The following is a 23204-nucleotide window of genomic DNA, read 5'->3' on the forward strand; positions in this document are numbered from 1 at the left end:
TTATGAAAACCCTGAAAAGAGGGGAGCAGCAACGAGCGAGTGGTACACAGCAGCACTTCAGTAGTGAGCGCTGCCTTTTACTCCTCGCCCAGGGCTAAATCCCTGCAAACATCAACGAGAAATTTGCCTGAAGGTAAAATCACAGCCCTACACTCAAGGTGTTTATTTGCAAGTGCAAGGACTACACTAATGATCAGGACTGCCCAAGATCCAGCTCCAGGCTCACAGACCACGCAGCCTAGAGCACTTTGTCTTTGGCAAATAAACCAATTTTCAGAAATCACTGCGTAAATCCTCTGTCACGTAGAGCTTTGTACATGTTATAGCATTAAAGAAAAACAGTAGCACCATGATCACTGATAATCCCTTGGGTTTTCAAACATCTTCACAACACTAAAAACCACATTTATTTTAATAGGACTCTGCCAACTCCATTGTACGCTGTAAACAGATTTATTTCTTTGATATTCCTGATGAAAACTTGAGGGAACGGAATTTTTAGGACTGCAAAAGAGTGGTCATTAACTTGACCTGTCACCTTTGGGCCACAAAACGGGTTTGTTTTGCCTCAGTTGGCTTGTGGCCAGTTTAAGTTTCTGGTTGACAGTGCTGCAATGCTCGGGTTTCATGCACTGCAGGGTGACGCTTCTTGGACCAAAACCCGATGGTTTTCATTTGACACCTTCAACTATTGAAAGAGTCGGTTCACGCGGGGTTTACAACAGCTAGTTGAACCGCACGCAACGCTCTAGGCTGAGCTGAAGCTGGCAGTGTCCCCTTAAGCACTTCCAGCCTTAAAACTGCTCAGAGCTTGGTCTTTCTGGCATCCCTTTTCCAGGGTCTAAGAGACACAGGCTCGGGCTTGCCGCTCCAAGGCAGGGCGAGTATACATACAGGAGAGAGACACGGACTCAAAGGAAGCTGCTCGTTTTGGAAAACCCGACGACAGAAAATAAATAAATAAATAAACCCACCCAGCAGCACACCCCATAATAAGACCCCTGCCATCCCCCCCCCCCGCCCTCCCGGTGCTGGAGCGAGCTCCCCGCCGAGAATGAGAAAGCAAAACGGTGGCCCCGGGCGCATCCCCTCGGGATAGCCCCCGGGGCAGCCCCCGCCGCCCCGGGACGCGCCCCCGGGGGAGCCCCGCTCCGCGCTCCCGCTCCGCGCTCCCGTCCGCGCTCCGCGGGGGCAGCGCGCCCGCGTACTCACACGAAGGCGTGATAGAGCAGCGCCCAGCCGCGGGGCCGCTCCAGGGCGTCGTAGATCAAAGTTTGGATGCGGCGGTACTTGGCGTGGTTCCGCTTCACCGGGCGGCTCAGGGGGGTCTTCGCCAGCAGCCCCAGCCCCGGCGGGCTCCGCTTGCCGCCCTCCTCCTTCCCGCCGCCCTCCAGCAGCAGCGTCCCGTCGCGGTCGGCGCCGGTGCCCAGGGCCAGCGAGCCCTGCTCGGGGTCGCCAACGCCGCCCGCCGCCGCTCGCCGTCCCCCCGCCGCCGCCGCCGCCGCCGCCCCGCCGGCCGCGCTACCGCCCGCCGCGCCGCGCCGCGCCTTCAGCCCCATCGTCGCCGCCGGGCCCCGGAGGCGAGCTGCAGATCGGCGGCGGCAGCCCCGGGAGCCCCAAGGCCATGATCCGAGCTCCCCGCCCCTCCCCCCCCCCGATTTCTTTATATAGTTATATATATATACATGTGTATATATATATCTGTGGAGGGAGGGGGGGAAAAAAAAGGTGGGGTGGGGGGAGGCAGTCACATCCCCGTCAGGTCATCCTCGCCGGCGGGCAGCGGGGAGGCAGGAGCGCGGCGGGCACCTGGGCCGGCGCAAGGGAGGGAAATCATCGCGGAGTTTATTTACCAGCCCGATGCCCGAGCCCCTTCCTCCCCCCCCCCCCCCGCCTCCTCTTCCTCCTCCTCCCAGCTCCTGCCTCCCCCCAAGCCCTCACGTTAGGGAGTGGCCCATTGTATGCAGCCAGCAAATAGCCGGGCGCCCGCCCCCCGCTCCCCCAGCCCCGGGTGTCTAGTCATCCACGGTGCGTGGGGCACCGGCGCCGGCCCTCCGCCACGGGGCTGCCCCCCACCCGCCCCCCCGGTTGCCAGCCCCCAGCAGCCGCCGCTGGGGCCGCCGGCGCCGAGCGGGGAGATCCCGGCAGGCGGCGGAAGGGGAGACCCCGCTCGACACCCGGGGATCCCCCTGCAGCATCACAGCCCCCCTCCCCCGCTGCGGCTGGAGGGGAGGGGAGGGGAGGGGGAGGGCATCCCCGGCCCCCGGCGGGGGGTTGCTTTCACCGCCGGAGCAGGAAGGAGCGGAGGCTGGGGATGAAGGATGCCGGGAGAGGCGGCGGGTGGGCGGCTGGAGGCGCTGCCTGCCGATGCGGCTCGCTCTGAGCCGAGCCCAGCCGAGCCGAGCCGAGCCGAGCCGAGCCTGAGCCTCCGCCCGCGGAGGGGGGTTTGGGGGGGGGGGACACACAGCACGCCCGGGCAGCCCCCAGCCCCGCCGGGGAGCAGCGTTTTGCACGGGTCTCTTGCGGGAGATGCTGCTTCTGCCCCAGCCCGGGCTGCGGTCCCCAGCGCGGGTGGCTCCTCGAGGGAGCAGCGCCGGGGCCCGAGCCCAGCTGCAGCCCCGGGCGGGGGGGTCTGCCCTGACCGTCGGGCCTAAGAGCTCCCTCCGCCCCGCTTTAGCGTGTGTACCAGCAGCCCAGTCCAGTCTCGGACCTAAGTCCTGAAGGATGTCATTTTGGCTGCAAGGAAGATGGGAAGAGACAGCTTTTGTGTGGCCAGCACCCTTGGTGCCCTGGGATTTCTGTCACAACACACTAGAAACATCCCCTCTCCTCTTAGAGCTGCTCTTGAGTAAAAACCTGCCTGCAGGGCTGAGCATCCGCATAGCTACACCTTGGGAGGATACAAAGGGTCTAATCGAGCCTTTCTTTCTCACCAGATAATAATAATAAAATTTTTAAAAAAGACAAAGTCTTACAGATTGCTGGCTGTTTTCATGAGACATCCTCCTCCTCCAGATGGGGGAGTTTTCCTGGTATCTCCTGAAGAGATGCCAAGACACTCAAGAGCCCTTCCAGACTCAGAAGAGAAGCAGATTTGCCACCTACTCTAGCTGCTGCTGCTCCATTCCCCAAGGGATTTATGATCTGAGCAGTCCCTCTCCTGTTTCACACACCAGGAAGGACACCAGATGGAAAGGGTGATCTTTGGACCCACCACAGGGCTGCAGGGGCCATACTACCTTGGAGCAAACTATAGGCCACTATTGGAGATGTCCCAGGTCACTCAGAAATGACACTTCTGCCGTTGCATTGCTGGGTGGAAGAAGGGCTGTTTCCCCTCTGCTATTTGGAGTCTCTGAGGATCCAAACTGAGCAGATTCAGTGCCAAAGAAGAAAAAAAATGGGTCTCACAGCCTGGAGCTCCCCTCTGCTACCATTCCCCTCCCAGTTTGTAGCTAACACAGCTGCCTTCAGCTCTGCAAGCTCCAGCATTCATATGTCTCAGTCACCATCCGATTTTGAACCTTTGCAACCCCAAGGGATTTGTCCACAAGCAGATGTGCGCAGACGGCGCAGTATCTCACCCACACGGCTATCGCGTCAGCAGCCGGTGTCAGGTTAGCTGAGATCTCCATGACACTATCAGCAAGAAGTGGCTGGCCCGAGCGTGGCACCGGGAATGCAGGCGTTCTGCTCCCTGCTCAGCTAACATCTATCAGCATCATTTGAATGTCATTTATAGCTGTATTCCCAAGGAGGGCTGTGGGAGGCTAGGAAGTTTTGATAACTAGGCCATTTATCTCTCTCCAGCTCCTGTTCTACCTCAGTACAATAGCGATGATACTTCCCAATACCACAGGGGAGCTATAAGCATTAGCGAGGATGTATGGGGCACTGAGAATAGAGCACTTACTTCGGATAACACCCTATGCCTTAACCTTCATCCCAGCATTACATAGGAAGAGGTGGGAGGAAAATTTATAGCTAACCAATTCATCATGGTTTTGAACCACAACAGTAAATGTTCAAACCAGAATGAGGATGGTAAATAATTTTCATGGGGCAGGGGGTGGGGTGGGGGGGCAGTAAATTATTTTCACTTGCAAAGGGCTGTACCAATGTCAAATAGCAATAGGTGATTGATAGGCAAGCACACCAGCTTGTTTGGCTTTTGTAGCCCTTACACCAGGGACAGAACACTTTTCAGTACCAATTACATGTTGTTTTTTTTCAGTTGTATCCTCCAAAGGTAGGCTTTTGGGACATTTTCGTGTCCCAAATCACCCCTGTACAAATCACCTTTTAGGACCCAGCAGGAAAGAGTTCCCATCTCCTCTCCAAATTTAAAATCCCATCGCTCAGTGTCAGGAATTCTCCTCCTCCACGCTCCATCTGGGATAACTGTTGCGCAGATGTACCCATGCTAGCTGGGAAGCAGTGTAACACGAGGGGAGTTAGCTAAAGTCTTCTAAATCAGTGCGAAGACACCCAGAAGTTTCAAGGGGATCTGAATCAGACCCTGGTACTGTTGCTACAGTACCTCGTTGGTGGTACCGCTGCTTGGGACCCCAATTCTATTGCACACCTGCTGGCAAAGCTCCCACTGACGTCAAAGGGAGTTTGGCCAGATGGAGCACTCCAGGCTATGATTTGGCTTGATGAGCAATTACGCTCCATTACTATTATTTATGATGCGTTGCTGGCAGCACCCAACGTGCACAGGTTCAATATCCACCTCCTTGGCTGACACCGGAGATCTCTGTAATCAAAAGCAAGTGCTTCTGCCGAGCTGGAGTTTGCGGCCAGGAGGCTATAACAGGCTCTGTTGGGAGTGTGCAGATGGACTGGTGATAAGCATCTCCCAGTAGGTTATGCTGGCCCTTGTCAAACAGAAAACTGGTTCAGTCGGAGAGGTTACAGTCTAAAATCAGAGGAAAACAGGAAGGGATTATATCTGTTGGTCAAGTTAATATGGCTTTATCTTGGCTTATTCATAGACCAGCTGGATTCTTGTGAATGACAAAGCACAGCACTGCTTGGTAAACCACACACAAACACACACAGTATGTTTTAGTAGAGCCACATGCACATACAGCTGGAACATCTGGATCATTTTTACAAGAAGGAAAGCTGCAAATGGAAAAGCAGTTACTCTGCAAAAGACTTCGGGAGCAAAATGAGCAAACAGCTGCTCATGAGCTTCAGTGACAGAGGAACAGAGGTTGGTACTCGAAAAAATGGGCAGGGGGCTATCTAGGAATCAGGAACAGAAAGCAACACTGTCTGTAGTGTGAGTGAAACTGTCATTAAAATGCCATGTCCTGGTTTAGTAGGATGTGCTTTGAGAAAGATGCTGAAGAGCAGAACCACAGGGATCATTTCCTGGGGTAAAAGATTTGAAGCTTGAGGACCTCTTGACCTAACAGTCTTGGATATATCAAGACCCAGCACATGGAGGGTGCAGCTATGTAACCATAGAAGTGGGATCTCAGTTTCAGTGTAAGCACACAAGTGGTGTTGAATTTTGTTGTCATTCTCTTTCTACCCTTCTGCTGGCTCCTCTGTCTTATCAAGCAAAATGTTTGCAGAGCTTCAAGGCTTCTTGTTTCTCATTGAGGGTGACAAGATCTAATCCCATGTTTAGCTGGTCTCTAACACCAGCCTCCGCTCAACCTTTGGTAGAAGGTCCATCAAGCACCTTCATGCTCTCTCCTCCAAAGCTCCAAAAGCTTTGAGGAGGACGCCATCCACACACAAACCTACCTCATGATCCCTTTCAACCATTTTGTTAAAACTCACTACTGGGATGCCCACAAAATCTACCGACGTGCCTGCGCGCACTCTGGAAGCACCTACTGATGAATGCCAAATGAGGCAGTGTAAGTACAGAGTGCAGCGCTGATACCCCAGCTAATTCAGGCAGTAGGAGCAGTCTAGCCATAAAAGAGACCTGAAGCCCCATGGGGGCTGCTTTAGGGGATTGCTATTGCAGACAGAGCACTGTGCTGCCGCAGCTACGTTGTTCAAACACCCAGCCTAGCTCGTGCACTGTGACTTCAGTGTTCAGCAGCATAAATATGCTCAAGCATTTCCTATCTATCTCCTCTGTTTGCATCCATGTCTCCTTCTTCCTTATAGTTACACGTCAAGCTCTTTTTGTTAGGGCTTGTTTCTTAGGGCTTAGCATTGAGGTATCTAAGCTGTGGCTATTGCTCCTGCCTGCTAAACTAACACAAAATGAAGCCTAACAGTCAATCAGTGGAACAGCCTAGTCAGGCACGAAACACTCTCAGACTTGGCCTTAAGTCAGAGTTGTAGGTTTGATCTTTATTTTTAAAAGCTATGGCCTAGTTTAACTTGAAGTTACAGTCTGTGATCTGCAGATGGTCAAAGTGATCAAAATGTCACTTTCTGGCTTCCAGATCTTTGCATGAACTCCACAAAACCAGGCCAGGCAGAAAGGCACATAAAAGACTTGTTGGGGAGACTGAAATCAGTGTCTGCTCCTTGAATCTGCTGATGGAAGAGGGGTGGAGATGCCCATGAAATCTCAAAGCTGTGCAGAAATATAAAAGATAGTTGCGCCAGCCAGCTCTTCCCTCCCTAGACTGCAGATGAGCCTGATGAAAAGTAGCTGCTGCCTCAAGCTGTTTTCCTTTTCTCTGCAGAGACAAGGTGCAGCTGGAAACCAGAGCCTATGTTAGCTCCTGTTCAGGGTCAGAATAACTGTAGGGCTGGAGCTGCTGGTCCCAAACTGCGCAAAACTCATTAAAAGAAAAAAAACCCACAAAACCCACCAAAATAAAACACCAACTGTAAAGTACCTTCATAGGAACAGTGCTCACTTGAGGGAAAGAGTTATCAGGATGGGTCCCCTGGTCTGAGAGCTGGCAGGTCAAACGTTCCCTGGATTGCAACTGCAGCAGCTTTGACCTAGCAGACAATATCACTGCCTGTCAGCGGTGGAAATGAGTCCACAGAAATCACCTGTGTCAGCTCTGCTCTCCCTAAGCTCAACGATCCTCTGAGCACAAGAGGTGGCCGCCTGTGCCATCCATAGAAATGGGAGACCAACTGCCAGCTGTCATTGACCTTGCTGCCTACTAGCTTCATGGAAAATGTAAAGAGGAGAATAAATCTCCACCGCTACAAATTACTGCCTGGACAAAAGAAAATCAATACACTGTAACTTCACACCATCTCAATGCCATTAAAAGATCGTTGCAAACCAATCAAAAGAGCATCCATAACTCACTCATGCTCACCTTACTGAATCCATGGCAGAGTGCAGAATGCATGTGTGCATCCATAATCTTGTCCCATTATTTTGCACAGTCCTTGTCTTTCAGACAGGAGGAGGGATTTCAGCCAGCAAGGTTTATGCATTGTATGGGCCTCGTCCAGCAGCAGGTCCAAACCTTGGACTCCTGGGTCCTTCCTTGCTCTGCCAAGCTCTGAGCATCCTAGTCCTTGACTTTCTTGAAAAAAATACTTGTCCTAAACTTTTTTATTCCTCAACTGAGCAGAGCATGCCTAACCTTTTCAGGCTTTTGGATCTGCCTTACTGTGATTCATTTCCAGGCATGCCCCTTTAGCACACGAGGCACGGCAGCATTGTAACATTAAAAGTCAAAGGGCTGCCTGAAAAAATAGCACGGTTCTTCAGGGAAGGAAAGCAAGCAAATAGAGTTGGGTCTTCATGGGTCTTTCACTTTCCCTCATCTAATCTCATGTTTTACAACTTTTTCTGAGCCGCTTGGAATTTCTCACTTCCCCTCCTGACTGTAAGTGAATGAAAGTAAGGTGAGAGTCTCACTCCCAGGTGTTGGGACATCACAGGATCAGCCTGAAATCCTGACATTTGAACTCTCATCACTACAGCTGGCAACTCTGAGGAATATGTAGTGGAATCATTACTGACTGAAATGATTTTTCCATTTCTTTTCAGATAATTTTTAAGTTTCCAGATTGTGCCTAATATAATATAGTCTCTCTGTGTTAAAGTGAGTCTATCAATTGGATATTTTCCCTTAATGTCAGAATAATTAATTGAAATGTCAATACTGGAAATCTGATCATGCTATGGATTCAACAACAAACAAGGTCACTCTAGAGTTACTAGGAGGTGCAGCTTGTGACTGCTTTTACAAAGGGCTCCCATCAAATTCCTTCTTTGCCTTCAGAACTGAAGAAGTCATGTTTGCAAGGATGTGTTGCTCAGGAAACCTACCCACTGGTTTCCTTTACTCTGTCTGCTTTTAAACAAGGAAGCAGCCTAGCTTAGCAAACCAGTATCTCTTTTGGGTATTTTCTGGAAATATTTATCCAATGCTTCTAAATTTATGCTGAATAGGAGTGGCCACATGGTATGATTTGAAGTAGAAGAGGGGGGAAGCATGGCCACATATGGGAGAAACCTTTCAGTATCAGTTTATATTTGCTATAAACTGACCCGTTGCAAATTCTTCAATCAAGTCCCTTCTAGTGCAGATGGACAAAGAGAGGCCTTTGCTTTGAATGTCTTGGGTGTCGGAATTATATTTCTCCATGATGTGGGCTCCATCACTGTTGGTAAAATATGAGGATGATTGAATACTGGTACAACACCACCAGCAGCTCTGGGTAGGACCATAACTGGTTGTACAAAGCATCACACAAACTGAAATGGTGATGTTGGCTGTCAAGCCATGATGGTACAGTCTGCTTTACAATACTCAATAGTCCTATTCCAGTAGAGTCCTAATAACTTCAGCTGGAGCTCTCTCTGATGGGTAGGAAGCAGTCTTCAGATATTCACAGAATCACAGAATCACAGAATCAGAGACTGGCTGAGGTTGGAAAGGACCTCTGGAGGTCATCTGGTACCACCCCCCTGCTCCAGCAGGACCACCTAGAGCCAGTTGCCCAGGACCATGTCCAAACAGCTTTTGTATCCAAGGCTGGTGTCCTGGTTTCAGCTGAGACAGAGTTAATTTTCTTCGTAGCGGCTGGTATGGGGCTATGTTTTGGATTTGTGCTGAAGACAGTGTTGATAATTCAGAGATGTTTTAGTTGCTGCTGTACTAGTCAAGGACTTTTCAGCTTCCTGTGCTCTGCCAGGTGCAGAAGAAGCTGGGAGGGGACACAGCCAGGATAGTTGATCCAAACTGACCAAAGGGCTATTCCATACCACATGACGTCATGCTCAGTATATAAAGCTGGGGAAGAAGAAGGAAGGGGGGACATTTGGAGCGATGGCGTTTGTCTTCCCAAGTAACCATTACACGTGATGGAGCCCTGCTTTCCTGGAGATGGCTGAACACCTGCCTGAACATGGGAAGTAGTGAATGAATTCCTTGCTTTGTTTTGCTTGCGTGCGCGGCTTTTGCTTTACCTATTAAACTGTTTTTATCTCAACCCTCAAGTTTTCTTACTTTTGCTCTTCTGATTCTCTCCCCCATCCCACCGAGGGGGAGTGAGCGAGCGGCTGCGTGGTGCTTAGCTGCCGGCTGGGGCTAAACCACGACAGCTGGAGACCCCACAATTAAATATTACCTCGTTTCTGACTTCTGAACACCCAGCTACACAAAGGATTGATTGAAGTACCTGACATATATTTTCATTTCAAGGAATTTAACCCCAAAGTGCTCTGTGATTCACAGCTATCAGCCCTTCACATGTGGAACCCAACTCTGGTTTCCAAAGCTATCCCTATTTCACATTCAGTCCTTGAGAGAAGAACATCCTTTGAAAGAGCCTGTGGGCTGGCAATGATTCTATGAGCAAAGTTTCTGTCCACTGTCTTTGGCAGCAGCAAAATTTTCCTCCAGTCGTCCAAGGATGCCACTTACCACCTTCCCCAAGTATAGGAAGAAATTGCCCTGTGTTAGGATAACTTCTGTCTTTGCAAATGTAAAAGTGAAAATCTATTTCCAGCCTCCCTTTCCTTGCCCAGTTGTCTCTAACATGACACAAAAGCCATCATCAACTTCCCCCTCTCATCAGAAGCAATCTCTGATAAGCAGCTCCTTAAGGACTTTCTGAACACTGCAGCTCTGAAGGACCAGCAAAAGCCTTCAAGTCCACACCACACACATACCTCAGTTTTCAGGTGGCTTCTCTCAGTGCTGACATTCTTCTGCACAGGCAGACACAGCTCTCCTGCCCATGCAGTCTCTCCATGCTGAAAACAACAGTAAGCTGTACAATGCCAGGAGCTCACAAATGTTTTTCTACCTGGTTTGCAGCTGAACAGACCCATCCTAATACACACGTCGCCTTTGAATGATGCTCCCAAATCTGTGGTTTCTGTTCTCAAATGTTGCCTTTCTATTTCATAATTTGCACCTTCTGTGTGCTAGTTTTCAGTAGGAGAAACGGATTATCATTGATTGTAGAAAGCTGTACTTTATCGCACAAAGATAAATATTGATCAGCCTGCACAGTACCAAAGCCAACTTCAGGCAAGAAACTATGGTGTGGCTTATACTCTTGTTGCAGCTCCCAGCTATAGCATAATGCTTGTAGCTTAGCGAGCGAGGGATGCACCAGGAATCTGCCAAATTGAATATTTATTTTCTGGACAGCAAATGTCCACACCTCCCACCTTGAATAATGTGGGACCCTTCAGTGTCAGAGCACCCTGTTTCTACTACCAATAACTTTGCTGTTCTGAAAAAGAACTGATTAGGAGGTAACCATAAGAACAAGGTCACAAGGCTCTGTGTTGGAGCAACCCTCTGCCTACCCAGCAAATCGCACTTGCTGGAACATTGCAAATGTGGGTCTGGGTGAGTCCAGGGTACCTGTCCAGTGACAATATGGATGTGGGCCTTAAATCATATTATTGCTTAGCTTGATTTCAGAATGGAATATCCAAAGAAACCATGATCAGAGACAGTGTGTCTAGAAGACACAGCAGGAAAGAATAAGGTTTGCTCTCATCTGTTCAGGACAAGAGTTGATTTGGCAATTAATACATAGGTGTAGCACTTAAAAGATCTTGCTTCGTCTTCCTGCTATTACTTATTCCCTGTGTGGCTGTGATCAATATCGCTCTGTATCCCATTCAGTGAGCAGTTGTTTGTCTTGTTCCTTGGGACTTGGTTCTGTGCTTCATTTTCTCCCAAGGCCAGTGCACAAGAGTTCACTGGAGCATTAAGGCTTTAGCGCTTTGAGACTACAACGTCTGGCACTATGCAGGGCCTGGCATGATGAATGGGATCCCTCAGCGCTGCAGGAACAGAAATGCTACATTATTAATAAGCAGGTGAACAAGGAGGTATATAGCAGTGCAGTTTTTAAGTATGTGGATTGAGGTACCGACAGTGAAAGCACATCTGCTAGTCTCATCTCCACCAGATGGTTCCTTTCAGCGCCCGAAGTTACTGTCATTTATTTCATCGCTAATTTAGTTCAGGGCTTGCTGAAGAGTGGACGCATACCAGGTATGAGAGTAGTGGTCTGACACCTGAAAACTTTGCTAGGAACATAAATCCATGGAAATTCTTCAGCAATAAGTTAAAGACTCTCGCAGAGTTTTCTTTTGAATGGTATGAACTGATTAAAAAAGAGAATTCATTTTTTTTATCAACATGTGATATGTTAAGCTCTTTCTTCTTACTATTCTTTCTTGGAAACAAGTTTTGGAGAAGGCAGCAAAATCGCTTTTTGTTCACTAGAAATAGTTTGAAAGCTGATTTTTTTTCAGTTTAAAAAATAAAAACGGCAAGATGGATAAGTTTGGAAAGAAGTTGTTAAAAGGCTGAGCAAACAATAATTCAATTTCAGTGTCTGAGCAGCTCCTCATGCTCAGAGTTTCAGGGAGGTTTAAACCAGGACACTGCTTTCTCCTTGGGGTGGACACTGAGAACATGCATGGCTGGCCAGGGCAGCGTCAGTAGGCAGCAGGGACTGAACAGGCTCTTCCCAGTCACTCAAGTGTCTGTTTGCTGATCTGTGGACCCTGTAAACTGGAAAGATTTGATGCATTTTTGACTGCGGTTCAGTAGCCAGGCCACATATCCCTATGTCTGTCTGAATCTTCAGACAGCCTGAAACTGCACTGTGTTGTAAAGCTTCACCTTTTAAAGAGGCTGTCGTAACCTCTGGGCTCCCAAGCTAAACATCAGTTTTATTCTCTGGCTTTTAGATGAAAAACAAAATCTTTCTTCCTTACATGCATGTCTGTTCATCTAGCTGTCCCATCTCATTTTCACAGCAGCAGATGCTTGGGCTTTGACTGTGGCTGGAGGTTGGTTTGTAGGAGGCTGAAGGCAAACTGAAGAGCACTCAAACTTAATTCCAGCTTGATCCTCTGTGTTAGGCAGAAGATCAGTTGTGATATCCAGGTTCATTACAAACCTTGATGCTGAAGTCTTTGGTAGACATTTCTAGAAAGCTGTAAGAACAAAAGCATCGTGAGATGAAGGGATTCTGTCTCTTGAGTTTATGATGAGGCTTCAAGCTGAGCTGAGGAGAAACTTTTTTTTTGGTCAAACTCAAAATACGTTAACAAGAAAATGATGACAAGGATGAAATTAAGTGGAGGGGTTTTATCTATTTTGCAGAAGTTTAGACAGAGTCAAAATTTCTCATTTTAAGGTTTGTTTAAGTGTGTGTTTTACCATATTACAGTTCTCTTTTAGAGGTTCACACAAGTAGTAATAAAATTAGAAATTCGGCCAAAGCCAAAATGTGGCATTTTGAACAGACAGGAACAAATTGCTCCCACTGCCCTTTCCAAGCCTTGAGGTTGCTTGCAGTACTGTTGAAGTTGCATGAGGTTCTTTAATGAAGTTGAATTTGTATGAGTTTTTTTACAGCGTTGCTCTGCATTCAGCAACCCGACAGCAACCAGAACCCAGTTTTTGTTCCGTTCCAATGTGGCATCTCTTTCTCCCTATGTTTGTAATGTAACCCATCAGTGTAGCTGTACCCTCTTAACAGCCTCAGATACTCAAAGCCCCACCTACCAAAGACTGCTGATGGCTGCGGGCATTGCTCCAGCAGCTGGAGCTCAGGGTGCAGTGGTTTCCTCCCTAGTGCACAAGCAAGCTGAATTCTGCCTACAGAGAAATTACTTCTGACTCTGCTGTAGCCACAGCTTTTGGCTACCTAAGTCGGTCATTGCTCTATTAAGGTAAAAAGATGTCCTTTTTTAGTTGCAAAACATGCAAGGCAAGTTAAGAGCCTGGGGGATCTGATGGCCTCTCTTTTCTGCCATGGGGATTTACCATTCCAGATGTGTGAAGCCAGTGGGGACACTTCCCTGGGGCAGGGGTCAGGCATCTCTCTGTAGTTTCAGAAGAGCACTGCAAACTCACGTTTCCAATTTCATGGGGGAAAAAAAACAGGCTAAAAAAAAATAATAGGTTTTGTCCATTTGGGGGAATATGCTTTCAGGTTGCTTTGGAAAGGACCACTTTCTCTTAATGCCACAACGTGAGGTCTTGGAAATCACAGTCCCTTGCAGGGCAGAGGCTTTGGAGAGTGCAAGGACCAGAGCCCATCCCAAGACTTTGCTATTGCTTGCAGAGGAGCATGCTGCACCCTCCAGTTCAGCAGCATCTTGCAGCCTATGTTTGAATCCCACCACTTTAAGATACTTAAATTTGTTAAAATGTCTTCCTGGGCATTTTCTTGTTCCTTGCTCCTGCTGGCACTTCTAAATGTAGCAGAGTTCAGCACAGAGGCCAGTAAGTGAACAAAGGCAGATTTACTATAGGAAAACGAGCTAAGGGGAAAAGTTGCAGATGAGGATCCATTTTGCCAGATCAGTACCTACTTTCAGGCCAAATTACAACTGGTCTGCTCATACCTTGGCCAAATCAATCTGCCCTTAAATGAATGATCTATCAAAGAAAGTCTAAATATATCTAGCCTTGGAGAAAGAGCTCCCAGCCATTCATTATGGAGGTAAGTGACAGAACAGTTTGAAGGTATTCTCATTGCAGCTCCTTCGCCTGTAGCTGACCTTTCTGCTTGAAAAGAGACTTAATTCTTTCAGACTGTCAAGACCTCATTCTTTGGAGGCATCACTGTTCACTAAAAGGGAAAGTGCCTGCACCACAAGATATTTTTGTTCTTACCAGGAAACTACAAGAGCATTAACTTAAATGCATTAGCGAGACGTTACATATTTGTGCACGTTGGAGAGAAGCCCACACTCCTCCTCACTACCTCAGCTGCCTTTTGGCATTTCCGTCTGCGGCGTAGTTGTGCTGGACCAGAAGCGTAACTTGCTGCTACTGGAGACTGAAAACTGGAAGGGAAGGAGATCTGGGAGGCTGAATCTGGAATTCCCAGGTCTCACCCCAGCAGCTCACAACATGTCAGGGAGCAAGCCGCTTGGCCTGCAGTTTCCAACATTTGCCCTTAAATCACCTAGGCACAAGCTGTATTAACCACCAGAAGTTCTGCACTAACAGAATTGATCAAAAGCTAAGGGCAAGGATGACTTAGCCAAACCAAAAGGCCTCATTCAGATCTTTTGAATAAGTCTGTATTTCTCTGACAGATTTCCAGCAAGCTTGGAAGAGCAAAACACTGCAATTAGTTGGAAATTTTCAGTATGGATTTCAGTGTCAAGTCTAGGACTTGCCGTATTTGAAAGCCCCAATGCTTACTGATCCATGCCTTAATTTCCCTTCCTTCGAATGGGAATGATAGTCTTGTGGCAATAATTAGTATCTGGAAAGTACTTCAGATGCTTATACAGTGTATTCCCTAGAGCCAGCTACCTACAATCAATGGGATATAATGGCCTCATATTATCATTATCATTAAATACTTCCAGCTCTTCACTTAACCAATGTTTACAGTGCACCAGCGAGATAGAGGAAATCTTAACTGTATCGGGTTGACAGAGAACACATGTAAAGGAAAAATAAGGACAATGCTCAGAACATGTCTATAACATGTAAAAAATCCTCGTGCTTCTAAGCAATTAAATTCAAAAGAGCTGTTGGGCAGCTTAGACCTCTTGATTTTAGGACTACAAGAGTCCACCTTGAAGCTCAAAGAAGTGCATCCATGCACTGCAGGTCCTCCGCTTGGATTCCAATAATCAAAATTATACAGAATATGTTTGGAACAGCTGTACTTCTGTGGCCCGCTTCAAGACATTCACTATCTATGTTTCTAACTAGACACCTTCAATAAATTGTTGGTGGGACAGAAGGAGAAATACTTGTTCCCTGAGGTATCAGTCTTAATAGCCAAAGCCTTTTGCAAATTATTGGTATTGCACTTCTGTTAACAAGCACATATTTAATCCACACAATAATTTGGAGATTAATTTTGCCTTTATCACACTTCTATTGTATTAAATGTAAAAGTCTGTACTGATTGGATGAAGGATAGGTGATAGAGGCATTTTGTAAATAAAGGTATCTAAGATTTAATGCAAAAAAAAATTCTAACATTTTGTATCTGAATGGGTGGGTTCAGTTCTGCCTCCCCTTTCCTTCCTCCTTCAACCTGGAAAAGAAAGCATAAATCTGGAGCAGTCAGGCTTATAGTGTAGCTATATATACATATATTCCTTTTACTATAAACAAACACACAGGCTAGAACTATAATCGCAAATGCTGTCTCACCAAAACCTGAACTTTTGTTGACCCACCCCTGTGTTTTTGTGTACTTGAAAGAAAGCAGAGGCTAAAAAGATGGATCTGAATAAGACAACACGTTCTGTGCATAGCATGGTGCAAAGTGCATCTCCAATGGGATTACCAGGAACCAAGTGGGACTGTTATTTCAAACTCATACTGAGTCATATAATGTATCCCTCAGAGAATTTACTGCAACAGAAGTAACAGCAGACGGACCATCCTGTGTTTGGAAAACATACTCCATTTGATGCATCTTCAGAGTATACTGAATAATAGAAGATATTGTGTATCATCTTAATTTTTTATGACACGGCACCACAATACAGGTCAAATAGAAACATTCACTCTTGAAACACCATGGAAAACTCTAGGAAGTCAGTGGGGAACTTTGCTTTGACTTCTGTGAACTTTGCTAGATCGGGCTGCTCATATCATTAGTTGCTCAGAGTCCTTCAAATATGGCATCTGATGCCATTTTCTAATCTTGAGATGAAGAAAGCAGACTTTTCTGGTGGTTTCTGAATGAAAAATGAAAAGAACTTCTGCTGTCTATTTGTTTCTACTTCCTCTGTTACTCTTATATGTAAAATTGCTTATAAGCATTCACAGAGAAATTATAATTCAACCTCAAGTAACTAGAAAGATCTCTTCACTAGGCCTGACCCAAAGGCCACCTAATAATTCCACCATTCCTAATGGACTTTTCCATCAGATGCCTGACAAAAGTTTCACTGGAACCTACAGTAAACTCGGTGCAGTGTCACCAGCAGCAAATTTTAGCAGTGCATGGTGGAGACCCTTGGACTTTTGTAAGATATCCTTGCCCCAGCCTTATGCCCCGCATGTCTTCAAATCCAAAACTCCCACTACTCATTAAATCCCTACTTTCGGTTCAGGTGGTTAAATCACTTTATATCAGTGTCATCAATAAACATGAGCCAGACTCTGCTTTATGTGAACAACTACAATAGCAGAGAACTTCTTGTTGGTTTAAAGGGACACTAAAAGCAAGGGGAAAGATATAAAGACTTCCACGTTAACAACTTCTACTATGTCTGTGCACTACATGTGATTTGAGAGGCATTAGCATTTTGTTTTGTTTTGGTCTTGTAATTAGAAAGATTGTGCTTCATTATCCTACTGTAGCTCCCACTGTGGCATGGTCCCGGTTATCTTTCTAAAAGAAATATTTCATACACAGTATCCAATTCTGTCAGTTGATTACAAAAGCTTTGGAAGTTTCTCCATTTCTTATTTCAAGGCAGTATTTAAAGGAAAAGAAAGAAAAAACACCCCAGGCATTTATTCCTGTGGAGTTATTATATACTTGGGAATGATACAAGGGAAACAAGTCAGACAAGGCACTTCACTTCGATAGAAATGAATACCTGGAATATTGCGGGGAAAGAGATCTTTTGGTGGTTTGTTTTTTCCCCTTTTTATTTGCAAGATAGGCCTCATTAGAAGGGGGAAAAAAAGCAGTCCACATTAATTAACTGATATAAATGTGATGGGGAGATGGCTGGGTCACTGGGTTTTTTTTTTTCCCTAAAGACCCTGAAGACACTGTTCTATGTACTGTATAGAAACAGGCAGTTTTTGGTCTAAGAAGTCTCCAAGGTTGTCTCTATGAACTGTATCCAAAGACCTCCATCTCTTGCTTTTTTCTCCTTACCTCATCTGCCAGTATTCTGCCCTTCCTTTAACAATCAGAGCCTTCCCTTATACAAAACATATGTTTGTAGCTAATAAGATGATGTTGCCAGTGATACATATAATCTTATGTTCCTGTGTGCATATGTTAACTACAGTATTCATTTTAAGTATTCTTATATTCAGAAGGGAAAAGGTCTTTCCTATATTTCTGCGAATTAGCATAACATACTCTATCCAGAATTCATCATATTCTGCTAAGCTCTGCCAGAGAAAATGTATTAATAGATGAACTTTATTAATATTGGCATTGCAAGCTCTGTACCAATTCTAAGGCACACCAAGAAGACGGGATTTTTGTCCTTATTCCTTAAATCTTTATGATTAAGTAATCAGAGACAATATAAAAATGCTCCAGGGGAAACAGCTTGGGTGTAAAGGCAAGCCATGTTTGACTCCACACTAGATGGTTCTGGCTTGTAGCTGTTGAATCAGTGACATGACTCTGGGTCTTACCTTAAAAAATGATCTAATTATGCTTCATCAGGTCCCAAACCTTTATGAAAGAGGGATTCCTAAAGACATTGAATACTTCCAAGAATTGCTTGATGTGAGAGGAAACTATATGTACAAAGTGGAAGCAGGCCTGCACATTGCATCGTGTTGGCTCTCTGTGCTCCAACCTGTGTCCAGGTTCAGGAGAAATGCAAAAATCAGAAGTGACAAATATCCAGAGACCTTGAATAAAAACAGAGGTCATGGCAGCACACTGGATTCTTGTCTCCAGGCAGATGGACAAGAAAACTAGAGGTTTGTTAACAGGATGTTTCTTCAGCTCCAACTCGGGGGAACATCATGTGCTTCCACATCCCAGATAAGGTCATACCTACACCTTAAATGCTTGCCAGGTAGGCCTGGGGAGGCCCACCTGATAGGAGGACTTCCCAGAGCATCCAAAGTGGAGATGTCTGGCTGCTTGGAAAGCTCTGGTCTGACACTGCTTTCTTCTCACTATGACTCAACTTCAACCTTCTCCTTCCCTTCACCTCAGCTTCACTCTTTACTTGCTGCTCTTACATTTTTAGAACTTTCTCTGTATCCTTCTCTCCTTTTCTTCAAGGTCTCACCTTCTCTTATTAGCTGATCTTCTCTGAACTGCATGCCTGGACTTGGGACATGATTTTTGCAGAGAAATGGAAAGCAGAGGGAAGGTTAACATACCATGTGTGGTCACCGTATTGTCTAATATGTCATATACTCTCTCTACCTGGGGGATTTCTTCTGTTGAAGATTTTTAGCCAAGGAACCACTTTGCCTGCATAAAAAAAGGGCTCATTCTTCTTGGATTCCTGGGTACAAACTGACACAAACATGATTTATACAAACCTCCAATAATTACCACTGTTTAAAAAAAAAAAAAGTTCATCAAGCTGCATAGGGAAAACATGAAAATATGGAGAGAAGGAGAAAGGAGAAGGAGGTGCATTACAGTTTGTTCAAGAACAGATGCATGACTATAAAGCAGAAAGACAAACAACATGAGACAACTGCAAGACGTCATGGCATGTGAGCTACTTCCAGTTCCTCAGTATTGGCAGAAGAAATCATTGTGGCAAGGCCTACAGATGAGCACCATAGCAAGGAAACAACTTTATCCAGGCAAAAGTTTCACCAGTTGGCTACACTGACCAAGAACATGAAAAAATAGTAATAGCCACATAGTTCTATTTGGCATAGTTTTTACAAGCCAGTCCCAGTGCAGAAGTAGCTCTCCTAGCAAGACAAACCCCCTACATTGGCTGGTGAACACCACAGCAGACAAACACTTTTGTTTCCCAAGCCCTAACATGAGGACTGTCTCCTCAGGTGCCAACAATCTTCCTCTGCCTCTGTTTACTACTACACTCTTTATTCTGCCCTGAAAGGGCATTTGAGATCCCACTGGCTTTAATGAGGTCTAAATTTCACTAGACCACAGTCTTTCCCACTCTATTAATGTTTTATTTAAGAATATTAGTTTTCTGAGCTGCTGCCTCTTCATCTTTCCCATGTTGCTCTATTTCATCAATATAGCTCACATTTTTTGTTAGGGTTATTCATTAAGCTTTGATATGAACAAAGAAATAGGTATTTAAAGGTTGTTAACACTGACCATTTTTCTTTAATGCAATAAGAATACTCTATTTTTAGTAGAAAACTTGTCAAACAGTTTCATTGGGATCACAGAGCTGTGGTGGGATAGCTCAGACGACTGGAGTGCTACAGTGGATGGACAAAGACTCTTCAGGAAGGACAGGCGGGAAAGGCAAGAAAGTTGCCCTATATGTGAGAGCAGCAGGAAGGCATGGAGCTCTGCCTAGGGATGGATGGTGAGCCAGCTGAGAGCTCACGGGTCAGGATTAGTGGTCAGACAAGCCACCTGAGCTGAAAAAAGCAGTAGATGATGCCTTCTTCAGTCAACTGGAAGAAGCCTCACATTCACAGACTCTGGTCCGCATGGGGGACTTGAATCACTCTGGTATCTTCTGGAGGGGCAACACAGAAGGGCACAAGCAATCCACTGCCAGGCTCAAAATGTTGTTATCAGCAGCGGTCTAGCCAGAGGCCAGTCACCAGTGGTGTACCTTGGGGTTGACCCTGGGGCAAATATCATTTAACATCTACATTACTGACCTAGATGTTTGGACTGTGTAGCCTCAGAAGGTTTTCAGGTGATACAAAACTGGAAGGAGTGATCGATACACCAGAAGGTCATGCTGCCATTCAGAGGAACCTCAACAGGCTGGGGAAATGGGCTGACAGGAACCTCATGAAATGCAACACAGGGAAATGGAAAGTCCTACATCTGGCAAGGAATAACCCCATGCACCAGAAAGTCCTGGGTGCCACCTAGCTGGAAAACAGCTTTGCAGTATAGGACCTGGGGATCCTGGTGGATACCAAGCTGACCATGACACCGAAATGTGTCCTTGCAGCAAAGACGACCAACGGCCTCCTGGGCTGCATTAGGCAGAGCATTGCCAGTAGGTCGAGGGAGGTGATCCTTCCCCCTCTACTTAGCACTGGTGAGACACATCTGCGTGCTGTGTCCAGTGGTGGGCTCCCCAGTACAAGAGAGACATGGACATACTGGAGCAAGTCCATTGAAGGGCTGTGAAAATGATGAGGGGATTGGAGCAGCTGTCCTACAAAGAGAGGCTGAGAGAGCTCAGGCTATTCAGGCAGAAGCAGAAAAGGATCAGGGGGATCTTATCCAAGTGTATAAATAACTGTTCGGGGGAGTAAAGATGATGGAGCCAGAGTCTTCTCAGTGGTGTTCAGTGGCATCAAAAGAGGCAATAGGCACAAGTTGAAATACAGGAAATTCTACTTAAAATAATAAAAAGCCTTTGTACTGTGAGGGTGGTTGAACATAGAATGTGTTTCCCAGAGAGGTTGTGTAGTCTCCATCCTTGGAGATATTCAGAGCTCAACAGGACACTGCCCTGGGCAACCTGCTGTAGGTGAGCCTGTTTTGAGCAGGGAATTGGACTAGACGAGCTCCAGATGTGCCTTCCAACCTCAACTACTATGTGATTTTGTGAAATACAGACAGCCCAACCTGCCCAGTGACTGGATGAAAAAAGGCATTCACATATTCTTTGGTTGAAAGTTAGTCACTGTGTAACTTACATTCTGAAGATATATAAAAGAAGGGGTGACAGGATGGTTTTGCTTGGTGCTTCACTAAAACAAATTTTCTTAAGTCACACTTCAAGGTCACTGCCTCCATCCCAGCTAAAATCTGAGGACCTGTACTACAGATCTGACATGCTCAAATCTTTAGCACACATAATAGTGTTACTTAATTCTTAAACATGACTTTTCATCAGTTTTACTGGGGTGGTGGGCAAGACAAGAGAGACAATGGGTCAATAGCTGACCTGGAAATTAAAGCCAGCCTTCAAGTTTAAGGTCAGAGCTCCACCTATGAGATGGGACCAATATGTCTGACACTGGGGTATGTTCTTGCGATTAGTCTGTTGCCAGTTGGCTGAAATGAAAGCTCGGTCAGTCAGGTACCTTCAGGTGCCATCGTTCAGATTTGAGCAAGATTTGTCCTCTTGCAGAACAGCAAGAGGATGTTCTGAGTTTACAGTTTTAATTAGCCAAGGGTAAATTGCTGGGGGAAACCAGATACTGTTCATTTGCTGTGTCAACACAGTAACTCTTTATAAGTCAGCATAGAAGATACACAGATCGAACTCAAATAGCAAATATATCCACAGACACTGCCATGCTTCTGCTTCTCCTTCTATCAGAAGTTCTTGGGGGAGAATTTTGTGTGGCATCCAGGGCCCTCCTCTTGCATTAATCTCCATATTTTTCTGCATCCTTATGGTACAGTTTAGGAAGAACAGTATCCTCTAGAATTTAATTTTCTTCTACTTCAGTCAAATGATTTCCTGATCAGCCCCAGCAGGAATTCAAACTTCCTAACAGCTTATATATAGTAGCAAGAAACCAATAAATACATTTTGATTACTGCAGTGGTGCTCAGCTGTATCTCTTGATACAGCAACAAAGAGGAGGTGCTGTCTAGGACCATCTTGAGATGGTAAAGGAGAAGGATTAGGAAGTGAGAACCAAGGTGCTGAGAGTCCTGTGGCTAAGCAAAGGCAAAGGTGTTTGCAGTCAGCAGACTAATGGTAGGTGAAAATGACTTTGAACATCTCAGAGCAGCTGGAAATGCCCTTGTGCATGGCCTTGTCCACACAGAACCATAACTAGAGAGTCTGGGAGAGACATGCTGGAGGTTGCCCAGAGTCCCAAGTCATCTGGGAGTAACATCAGCTGGCACAGCTTGTCTCCTAGCAAGCCATGAAATGTGTTGCAGGTCCCTGAGGTCTTGGCAGCATTCTCTGACCTGGCAGGGAACAGACCTGGAGCCCCCCAAGAGCCCATCCAGCAAGAGCTAAGAAGGAGGCTGAGTCCATTATGAGAGTTATGGTCACTGAGTAGAGACTCTTCATTCAAATGATGTAGCATTTGATCCCTGGACAGAAAACCTTGGCCAATGTTCAGTGGAAAATATAAGACTCAGGCTATCTGTTGCAATACAAAAGAGACACGGGCCAAATCAGAACTATATACTGCAATTAATTAATGATGAAGGAAACAGAACAATTGCTGCATTGTGATATCCAGCCACTAAGTATGAAGAGGAAGATATAAAAGCATTGCTTTGGTGCCTACTAGCTCAGCCCTATGAGTCACTGGGTCAAATCCATCCCTGGTTTAACATGGCTTTTATCAGTGGAGTCAACAGCAGAAAGAAATTTCGTCTTTCCCTTCTCTAGAAGTAAGCTGTGATCTTTAAGTTCACATACCTACTTTACATCAGAGAGAAACTGCAGATCTCAGAGGCTGAGCGCTGTGTTATTAAAGCAGGTGAGTTAATTAAAGCTCCCCAGTTTACAACGAGGATTGTGTCTAGCTCCTACCAGTTGTTATATCTGAGCTCTCCTTAAGGGTCAAGCATCCTTTCTCCTTTCTGTCATGCAAGTACATTTTCAGCTGGGTTTGTGGAGCAAAGATGACACTCAGTGGCTGGTTAGGTTATGACAGGTATGTGTTTCCAGCAGTTTTCCGAAGGAACTACTCTTAGATGCTGTTGGCAGAGCCTGTCCACAGAAACCTGCAGTGCCATGTGGGATATGATACCATCTTCAGATTTCCAGCGAAGGACAGTATTCCTCCACTCCAGTCACATGCATATTAAGCACTGATTTATTTTGCATGTACATTTTTGACAAATGCATTTCTTAGCAGAATTTCTCATGGTTTTTAGGAGACAGAAGGAAAAAGATGTGAGGAATGTCTCCATGGACTTTTTCTTCTTTATATTCTTTGTAGAAATTAGAATTACTTGCTTTTTGTATTCACAGCCACGGCTTTCCCTATGCTGTTAGGAAGAAC

The 23204-nt window shown here is 46.0% G+C and overlaps 1 protein-coding gene across 1 annotated transcript in view; it reads right to left on the reverse strand.

Annotated features, from left to right (window-relative positions):
- KCNQ3 (potassium voltage-gated channel subfamily Q member 3) overlaps nt 1-1559 on the reverse strand; it is a 208846-nt gene extending 207287 nt beyond the window's left edge. The window contains exon 1 of the mRNA XM_075495283.1: nt 1213-1559. Coding sequence (XP_075351398.1) covers nt 1213-1559 — 347 coding nt within the window. The remainder of the gene's footprint in view (nt 1-1212) is intronic.
- Nucleotides 1560-23204: the final 21645 nt, after the last annotated feature.

The sequence above is a fragment of the Mycteria americana genome, chromosome 2 (genome assembly GCF_035582795.1).
Source record: "Mycteria americana isolate JAX WOST 10 ecotype Jacksonville Zoo and Gardens chromosome 2, USCA_MyAme_1.0, whole genome shotgun sequence".
Lineage (NCBI taxonomy): Eukaryota > Metazoa > Chordata > Aves > Ciconiiformes > Ciconiidae > Mycteria > Mycteria americana.